This window comes from Sceloporus occidentalis, unplaced genomic scaffold (genome assembly GCF_023333645.1).
Source record: "Sceloporus occidentalis isolate IW3139 unplaced genomic scaffold, rSceOcc1.0.p SCAF_32, whole genome shotgun sequence".
NCBI lineage: Eukaryota > Metazoa > Chordata > Lepidosauria > Squamata > Phrynosomatidae > Sceloporus > Sceloporus occidentalis.
In genome coordinates, this window is record NW_028317012.1 from 2,233,166 (window position 1) to 2,243,806 (window position 10,641).

Sequence of the window (10,641 nt, forward strand, 5' to 3'; positions counted from 1 at the left end):
CGATTAAACAGAATGACTAAGCATGCTGATAATTAAAATGTTACAATGAGATACTCAAGAGGGCAGTTAGGTCTTATTGAAGAGGAGGAATGAGTTGTGACAGGGGACTACTGACACAATCGATACCACAATCAGTGACTTGAGTTGTAGGTCACTGATCATCAGATGACAAAGGCAGGCAGAACCAGCTGCCATGTTATCGGCTTTAGTGCTACAGGATTCTCAGACAACTCTTTTCATCAGTATGTATAGCTTGGAGGAAAGAAGAAAGAGGGGACAAAAACATTTAAATACTTAAACAGATTTAACAAATTACAGGAGGGAAGTTTATTTTAAAGGAGGAGGATACATTTTAAAACAAGAAGCAATAATTTAAAACTAGAAGCTCAGAGGCTTAGATCACAGACTGATTATGGTCTTTGCATTAGGGAAAAGTAGGGCTAGTGGTTCATATCTGTCGTCAAATTCTGTGTTTCTTGGTCCGCTTGACTCTTGCCAGTAAAATCCTAAGACCCATAGGGATATTGGGAAACCACAAATATATATATAAAAAAATAATTTCAATTAATCCTTCTGTGCAGATTTCCAGGCAACACCAGATCCAGATTCTAGCCAACACCAAGATCCTTCTGGGAAGAGCTGGAATCCCTGTAAGTGTTTGTGAACTTAATGTGCCTTGGGTACATTTTCCCCATGGTCATCAGAGTTACCTTTTTCATTGAACTGTTGGCTTTTGTCTACAGCAGAGCTGATGCTCCAAATAGGGTACACCCCTGCAAAAGCACTGAAAAGATACATAATTACTTTCTTCGGGGGTACTTCTTCATGAAACCTTCAGGAAAAAAACAGGAAGACCAGATGGGCCAAATGGTTATCTTACATCGAATTCTATGGTTCAATGTTTGCATAAAAATTAGTATCAGTTCAAACATATGAGAATTCACTTTACAACATAATTGTAATATATTAAGAATAAATTGTAATATTTGTTTGCAAAGCATTTTATAGCAGATTTTTACTGTGCACTGCTAAATCAGAATGGCCTCAAATCTACCATAGTTTTAAGATTACATTAACTGACACGTAATCAAACACTTTACTTTTCTTAATGTTGATCGACGTTATGAATCATCCTCAAAGTCTGGTGTTTGAGACCCTTGAGGACAAGCTTGAACAACCCTGATATAGAAAGTGACAGCTCCATTTTAATGTAAAATGTTTAACTTTTAGGTTCTTGCAGATGACATGTAAGCTTTTATCTACTTAAAAGCGTTAATCCTCATTTTTTTAAAGGTCAGTACTCTAATTTATCCCGGCTATCATTCATCGAAGCAGCCTCAGCAAATATAAGTGTACCGCCCTGAAGAAGTGTTGGCCTCTCACAAATACTTTTACTTTGTGGCGAGGGTGATAAATAAGTGGAACAACCTTCCAGTAGATGTGGTTGATGTTAATGCTACCAAAGAATAGAAAATGCAGGGAACAGACATAAGGCTATCCTGAATATAAAAAAGACCAATGACCCAATATGGTTTGAGGTATAGTATATAAGTTCTATGATGGAATGAATCTCAGACTGAGATCTGACTTTGAGCTTGAAAGGTTGGTTCTCATCAGGGAAAGGCTGGCACCTTTTGGTCAAGGAGACAATTAAAGCGAAGTGGCTGCACCCCCCTGACCCCTCCATATACACACATATATATATATATACTTTACATATAACTTACCTTGTGTGCAGCTGGTCTGCAGCCCTGCCTGAACTATAACTGTGTATTGTATATTGTTACATTATGTGAACCTTAAGCTCCCACTTCCCAGAGAAGGCCAACTAAATTCAGACAGGCCTTGCTGTAAGAAAAGACAGGACCAGCACCAGGGTCAACTGCCCACTTATACCCACAATGCGCTAGATGGTAGTCTTGATACATACACAGAACACATTTTGTTATAGGCACAGCAAGAGGCAAAACAATATGTCTACATAGCACCATTATATGTGTTTACCCTTTTCATAATAACGTTATAATAAATGTGTGATCCATGCATGGTTCTTGAGACCTGGGTTTTAGAATTTCAAGTAAAAGAATTCAATCTTTATGTTCACAGGCTTTGATATTGTCTATAATTTTAATGTTCAAAATTATTGTACCATGCAAAAAAAAGTGTGTGATGCTCAACCAAGAACGGACAGCTGCTTAATAGCCCGTCATACAGTCCATCCCCACTTAGGCGTTTTGTGCCATTATAGAGGAATAATCTCGATCATCATATCCGTCTGATCCTGCCCTACGGCCAGCCCAGAACTGAAATATGAGGCAAATTTCCAATGCACGATTGGACAAGTTTCCGCCTTCACTGGTCTCATCACTGGGGCACAGTTGGTATACCTCTAGGCACTTGAGATCAAGAAAGGTCCACATATTAATCTACCTTTTCACTTGAGTAAGCCCCAAGAGATCCCCAAACTGTAAAATATCATGCAAGATAAATGTGAAATGCTCAACCAAGAACAGACAGCCTTTTAATAGCTTGTCCTACGGTGCGTCCCACTTGGAAAATTATTGTAAAGTTTAAGATCTTCTTCCTCATAAGCTTGAATTTTGTACACCTGACTGAACAAATATATTCACTAACCTGAGGGTTTGCTGAGTCAACTCATCAAGAAAAGGCTTACAAAATGGCCTGTTTGGAGATGTTTGTGGACTTTTGAAAAAACTCATGCAAGTGAGTGTGTGGAATTTTGCCCGATCTGGGGCTGTGCAGGAATAATGGGGTTCTTCTGAACATACTTGTTTATTTTACAATTTTTCACATGTCAGAAAGGTGTGCATTCTTGCTCTATGACTTAGTTTCTAGGTGACGAAGGTCACTAGGGTTGGACCTCTTCACTACTTAATTGGTTTCTGTATATAGTTCCTGCTAAAATCCTCTTCTACTACCAGGAGAGCCTTATTTTGGCATCTCCTCCGTCATTTTGTCTTTGGCAAGAAAGACCATAGTTCGCTGTGCTACTTTATAGAGTGATTTTCCATTCTAGTAGAGCCATTGAAAAGAGACCTCATTGTTCAGACATTATTTTTGGTGCAATGCAACCAACAACATAATAAAAAAAAGAACATTCACTGATGGTATTCACGCTAATACATAAATAGATAGTGGAAAGCAAGACTGAGATTTACTCCCCCTTTTCAGGTTTTAAGGGCAATGTAACCGTAGTGCACACAAGTTTTCAAACAAATATGTTTTATTTAGAATTTTATTTTTTAAGCCAAAATTTAGTATATTTCAAAATAAACATCAAGCTGTGTTTTATTGGAAAGAGTAGTCAAAATAACAGAACAGAGAGCGAAGGAATCTAAAGCAATAATTATAACAAAGTATATTTAAAAAATGCCTTACTATATAGAAAAAAAGGTTATATGGAACTAAAGTGAAAGATATCCCTATAGATTAAAACTGGTGTTTAATTCGCTAAACAGCATGTTATGGATAAATTGTAGTGAGTCAACTTGACTTTTGTAAACGGTTGGCTCTTAGTTTTTTTCAACCATTGCAACTCAGCTATAACTCACTGTTTAGTGAATACATCATTATTATAGGGTAACACAAGACTGGAGAAAGGTAATAAAAAAATTGCATATCAGCATGAACAGGCGCATGACACGTTGCAAACCTCCGATTTCTATTTTTGCCATTTTTGATTGTAACTTCACTTGATCACAGGAGGGAGTACAGCCCGTTGCATAAAAAACATTACTAAAGTCTCTTGCGTGAGCAAAATGTGAGGTACCAATGATGTTCGTTTGATTCTTTTGCAGCCACATTATTGGTTACAGATGAAGAATGCTTTCTATGGTCCAGACTTAAAATTTATTGCTGAACAGCAAAATTGCGTTTTTCTAGAATTTCACAAAAATTGGCCAACCTGATCAAACGGAAAGAAAACGTTACAGGCTTATTCAGACAAGAAATTACAGCACAATGAGTATTGAGTCGACAGTTCAACAATTGGGTGATCTGAATTCTATGATCATGAGACCTGACAACAAACTATATCCAAGCTTAAAGTAAGTTCACGTTGAATAACTTCCCTTAAAAACTAGATTGCTACAAGAAGTAGTAACACTAAAAACGCTAGTCTTTTATCAAACATCAACAAGCAATTGACCATTTTTTGTATTTAATTTAATAATTTAGGGAACAGAAGTATATCAGGTAAATGGTGACATACATCTTGTATTATTGATTAGGTCATCACTCCAAACTCATTTGACACTAAAAATAATTATAACAACAATAAGAATAATAATAATAATCTGTCACCCACCTCACCTCTTCATTACTGGTCTAAAGGCTGTCTTTAGTATGTCTTTATTCTGCAACAGTCCAACGTGTCTTGGATCAGCAGCTTCTTGGCTTGTCTTGACGACTTTTCCAATGCCTGGATGCAAACACAGTCACAATCTACAATATTATCAATCTGCAGTACCACTTATTTCACAAATATTTAATGGGAAATTGTTATAATCCCAATGATCCAAATTGATCCACCTACACTATTGTTCAAAAGTTTTGGGCCACTTTTCATAGAAAACAAGGCAATTTCTAGCAGTAACAATTGCAAAATTGCTTTCTAATGATTGATTAGCCTGTGAACTAAGTGACCTCAAACGCTTGAATAGTAGTGTACATACAACATACAAATCATGAGTTTTGTTCCACCTACTCTGATTAATTTAATTGTTTTGCTACTAAACTGAGCATTACAAATATAATTCCTAGTCCTGTTGAATGCTGAACCCCTTCCCAGAAAGAATTGTTTAATCACTATAGTTTTGCTGGGATAACTTAAATGTCTTGTAATACAAAAACCATCACTAATAGGTTTTGATCAGTTTGTAAGGTTCTAACAAACTAAGGTTGGTCATTGCGTGAATAAAGACTCCATGATCTACATCTACAGTGATACTGTTTTATTCCCTAAGGTTATGATTTTAATGGCTTAAAATGAGAAAATTAAAAGCAACATTCAACAGGTCTCAAATTTATGAAACCGCTAATCAATTATGCAAAAAATGTCTTTCCACAGGATAGTTTTTGTGCTTGATAAAATATAATAAGTTCATAGATAGATAAATAGATATTAAAGATGCTGTTCCACTTAGGAAAAACATTAATTGAGCTCACTAGCATGTTAAGCAAATAAACCTTATCAGACTTGTCATCTTATTCTTTTCTATTAAAGTTTAATGGCATAAAAGTGCAGATACTTTTTAAAAAACCTTTTTCAGTTTCCACGGCAACAACCTACAGTGCCTACGTTTGGGTCCCATGATAATTAAGTGTTCCCAACATAAATTATGAATGAGGGAAAATTTTGGTTTATTAAAGAATTACTTCTGGGAAGGGGTTGAGCATTCCCCGGTGCTAGAACTGACGTTTCTAATGCTGCCTTTAATTACTAGAGTGTTAAATGTAGCAGAGTAGGTGGAATGTCACCTTTCAAAGACCTGTTAGTGGTCAGGGAATTGAATAACAATCCATGTGTTTTCACCCACAGTTATCACCAATTAAAGGGATACTCCAGCATCTTGTAAATGTAAATTTGGTGGCATATTCTGGCCTGGGATAATTAGGCAGCAGTCTCCATGCCAAAGAATCAGGGGGACAGATTGCCCTCCTGGTTGACCAGGCTCTTGAGTCTGTCGTGCGTAAAAGGACATTTACAAGATAGATCTTCAATCTCCACATATGGCCTATGTGCACTATGGAGTTGACAAGATGCTACACAAGTTTTCAGATGAAATAGCAGACTAAGGAGAGGGGACTCTTAAACATACACAACATGAATTGAAAGAACCAATGGTGTAGGAGATTAGCAAAAGATGTCATATCACTGTTGGTGACCTCAAAACTCACATGACGGTTTAGGAAATGGCACATACAGCATGATGTAAAGTGGACCGAAACCAACACTTTCCACCCACGTTATCATGGAAGGAAGCATAAAAGAGATCTTTCAGTGGTAACTCCTGCTGATTATCCCTTACAGTTTCCAGCAAAGTTTAGAGGATTAAGGCAAAGCAGATACCTTCTTCTCCAGAAGAATATTCACATGTCTCTCCGGGATAGGAGCAGCTGAGCTGGAATGATTGCAGGTTAAATGTTGAAGTTCTAAATATCTTGGTTGGCTGAGACAAATCTTCATTAGAACTTTCTGTGTGAGTCTTTATACTGTGAATGGCCCTCACCTCACTGCAGAGGCTATGAGTAGAGTGTCTTCTTCTAACAAAGAAACAATCTGGACTGACCGAGCTCTTAGAACTCATATCAGAACCCACCGTAATGCTGGCACCTGCTGTATGAGCTAACGACCAGATTTTGGGCTTTTCCGTTATCTCATAGGTGGACTCGCTGTGTGTGCGAACACTAGATTTATCAACCATAAGTCCCAAAATGTCTCCCGCATTGTCTTTGTTAGATGCAAATGTTAGAGAATTAACAGGTGGTGTCACGCTGCACTCGCTGCTATCTGATACACAGGAGTTAGAGATGATCCTGTGAGGGACACCATGCTCAATGTCTGGTCCATTCCCCATTTCATGACATGAAGACTCTTCAAGATCTTCCAAGTCACTTAATCTAAAATCCTTCTCGTGTTTATAGACCTTATCTTCAAGAAAAGACCAGGGATAAAAAAAAAATAAAGACGGAAACCAATTAGATAGAAATAATAGCATGATTATGCACCAGTGGAACTTAAAAGATGACTTGAGATGAATTTTTTTTAAAGCAAGCATTCGAATCAGAATAATTACAGATTTACTTTTAAATATGTAAAGCATATTAAGTGTTTTATCTGATTAGCTATGCAAACAATTAGTCTGGTGTACAATGGGCCATACACTGGAAATATTTTTGCTTCTAACTATTCCAGAGAATCAGGTGACTCAAAAAATGCTCAAATGGGTTAGTCTGGAAGCAATTGTTTTCTGCATTATCTGTAACCTGTGGCTGTTAATATGATGCTACAAGTATCTAGTAGAAAAGAGATACTGACTAAAAATATTGCATTTTATTTGCCACTTTGCCTTGTTGCAGCACACACAACTGACAAACCCTTTTCTGTTAGGGGAGACCATATTTGTAGCCTGTACCTACTCCTGCTTAGAGAGGATGAAGAAGGCTTATAAGCCACTGTATTATGGCTATGGAATCTGAGGGCGCTATGTAAATTAAAGTAATATATACTTGCGATGTTCCCGGGAATGATCTGTAGAAGTAGCTCCAACTTTTATAGGGCCCCACTAAGTGAAAAAGCGGTAGCTCTGTAACTGTTTCACTACTTTGGGGTAAGATTTGTGATAGATTCTGGAGGGCCATTCCTACAATGCCTAGTATTAGGAGAGCCAGACTTACAGTCTGATTCTTTGACATGCATGTTCCCTGTTGTTGCTTCACAAAAATAGGTCCTACATAGATTGCACCATCAGTAAAAAACCTATTTCATGTTCATTTAGCTGGCTCATTAAATTAAACAGTGATACTAATTCAATCGAAACAAACAGTTATCATGAGCAATGGCATGTACTATGTGGTCTGTATTACGAGCTATTCCATTTGGTATTGGGAATTTGTAACTTGCATGAAGTTTAGTCATTGTAGTTAGATAACACTTCAAAGTGGTTACCTGGATCTTTTCCTAAATTGTATTCATCCCCCTCTTGGTTGTCTTCATTAACTTCATCTCCAACTTTGTTTTTTGGGGACCAGGTCATCTTATTCTCTTTTTTAAGCCTCCTCCTTGCATTGGCAAACCACGTTGAAACTTGGGTGAGTGTCATTTTTGTGATAATGGCCAACATGATCTTCTCTCCTTTGGTAGGGTAGGGGTTCTTCCTATGTTCATAAAGCCATGTTTTCAGAGTACTTGTGGTTTCCCTGGTTGCATTTTTCCGCCTGGCAGAGCCTGTGAAATCCACCGCTCCAAACCTTCAAACACGTAATAAATATTTAAGAACCTGGATAGACTTATTTTCATTGAACTGGAAAGGCAAACCCAGACATCCATGAAAAAGACCACTATAAAAATTATGGGAATTTAATCTCTTTTCGAGAGTGATATTAATGATTGCTCTCTGTTTTATGAAAACTATTCCCCTTTCATCACAGATTAATTTTCTAAACAATGGCAGCCACCATCTCCAACAAATTACTTTAACTACGACATTTAATTTACCAGTTAAAATGGACTTAAAATATATCCGAATATTATGCTCTAATAGGCGTTGTTATATGTGCGACAAACGCATAATATTCTATATTATAACTATTGCAATAATTATATGCAAAGTATGTATTACTTTAAGAACCATCATCCTCAGTCCACTTATTCAGAATATTAAGTGTGTCAAATACAAAAGTCAAATCTAGACATCTCTTAAAGACTGTTTGCTTCTAGGGAGTAGATATTAAGACTTATACCTTTCATGCATACAAATAAAGTCTCATTTAATATTTTCCTTAAATGAGAAAGATGTGTGAAGAAGGATAAGATAAGATCTTATACAATATCTCTTGAACTTCTGAAATACGTCTAACTAATCCGATATTTTATATCGATAATTAATTTTTAGTACGTAAACCTATGAAGAAGAAGAAAAAAAACTCTTAAGAGCAAATCAAAATAGTTTTGCAAGTAATATTTACCATTCGTTGCAAGAATGCATTAATTTTATTTGCCAGTTTGCAGTTATAAATGTTTATCTTGAATCACATATTCTGTCAAGGTCTTTCAAGTGTATAATATATAACAAGCTACTTATAGTAAGAATAATATACGTGATCGTTTCTGACCTGTTCGAGGAAGACAAGAGATATCTAAACTTTTTCGGTTCCGACAGATAGCATTATCAGTTATAAAGAAATAAATAGAATTCACAATTAAGGATCAGTTTTAAAAAATGTTGCATATTTAGCAGTATGTGACGCACTGTCTACGGATCTGCAGGATTATTCTATATCAGTATTCTACATCCTACATGCTTGCTTGATAGACATACCTCAGATATATTGTTGCTCACTTCGAAATTATCATACTGATCAAAGAGAGTGTTACCTGTCGTGCTGGTACTGCCCAAAAGTGTGATCGTATGGATAGTATGCGGCAGGCTGGGCTAATCCTGGGTGCAAAGAGTTGGTACCATCCTTCATGTCGTATTGAGGGGTCTAAAAAGAGAGGTAGAGAGACGAATTCTTCACATACAAAAACTTAATGAGTCATTGCGTGTAACACAGACTACAGCATAAAGAAACGTGGTAAGTAACACACGCAAAACCTTTGCATTTAACCTTTTTTAGGGACATGCAATGAATCACAAAGCTTTAGACTGATCATAAAGTTAAAAGAAAAATAAAAGAAAATTTCAGAAAACCGATCAATTATCTAATTTAACAAAATAGTACACTTTCTTCAGGGATGATTGCAAGGGTACATCCCACTCACAAGGGAATCTGTCACTCACCAAAGTGGGGTATAGGGTTGCTGGGTCAGTAGAGTAGGGGAGGTAACTTGCATAGCTTTGAGTGGCTGTAGCATACGTGGGGTTATATACCCCCAGAGCTGCATTGAGTTCTGTCCTGGTGCCCACCAGCAGCCTGTTCTCATAGGAAGGACAGCAGAGAGCCGGGGTTTGTGCAGGGGCAGTGGGGATCTCAGGCAGAGATCTGGCTGCAGATTCATAACACGTTGAGCTGGCATTTGTAGAAACCAAAAACTGCAGACGGCAAGACAGATAATATAAGATTGACTGAACATTTTATAGAAGTGTCGGTACAAAGATAGACAGGGGTGCGTAATACGTTGACATATTATCAAATATAATGGCTGTAAAATTACTTTAAAAAATATTTTACATCTATAAAAAATATTACATCTGAATGATAATTTAACTAATGCCAATATACACAACATCGAAAGGTAGATAGGTACACGCTAGTAAAATTAACATATACTAACATTTTATCTATAAAAGTATGTGCCCCTAATGAGATTTAATAAATAGTGAGAATATCCTCACTTTTAGATCAACAGAAAAGTTGTGATATTTACGCAACATAGCCTAATAATATACACACACATATATATATATATATATATATATATATATGCCAATAAAAAGTGTACACATCAATGCAGATAATATCAAAATCACAATCCACATATAGAACACAAAGATAACTAAACATTTAATTTAGAATCGTAAACAAATGAAATGTTCGTGACAGTCCAATAATGTTTGCAATAAGTGGTGAGTCGTCTTCTTCACTTACCTGAGAGTTGCCGCCGTATGGATATCCAAACTGCGAAAACGACATCTCTTCTTCTGATTTTTTTATTACCATAGACAATAATTCTCCCACAGATCAGTTGTAACCAAGACTGATTCAAATGCACATCTCGAGTATGGCCTTTTTACTTAATTATATATGATTGCACTTAACAAGCCCAGCATCTTCAGCCTGCAGGGTAATGCAACAAGGCAGCTAGCTACTTGCTAAGAATAGGAAATCAGCTCTATTGAATTTAGCAAAAGGGGGTTAAAAAAAAAAAAAAAGATGAAGTAGTCTTGCAAGATATGA

At 36.6% G+C, this 10,641-nt stretch overlaps 1 protein-coding gene across 1 annotated transcript; it reads right to left on the minus strand.

Moving 5' to 3' along the window:
- Positions 1-666: 666 nt before the first annotated feature.
- LOC149298470 (Iroquois homeobox protein 6a-like) lies at positions 667-10,404 on the minus strand. The gene is made up of 7 exons (XM_089487293.1): positions 10,333-10,404; positions 9,525-9,776; positions 9,119-9,228; positions 7,691-7,992; positions 6,092-6,673; positions 4,333-4,441; positions 667-832 (listed from the first exon to the last, which is right to left on the minus strand). Exons 1-7 carry the CDS (start codon positions 10,402-10,404, stop codon positions 667-669), a joined length of 1,593 nt encoding a protein of 530 aa, XP_089343419.1.
- Positions 10,405-10,641: the final 237 nt, after the last annotated feature.

Excerpts from the sequence above, each read along its gene's own strand:
- LOC149298470 (XM_089487293.1), bottom strand. The coding sequence starts at position 10,404 with ATGGTAATAAAAAAATCAGAAGAAGAGATGTCGTTTTCGCAGTTTGGA. Across the intron at positions 9,777-10,332 it reads CATACGGCGGCAACTCTCAG|TTTTTGGTTTCTACAAATGC; the intron begins GTAAGTGAAGAA and ends TGCCGTCTGCAG. Across the intron at positions 4,442-6,091 it reads ATATTCTTCTGGAGAAGAAG|GCATTGGAAAAGTCGTCAAG; the intron begins GTATCTGCTTTG and ends GTTTGCATCCAG.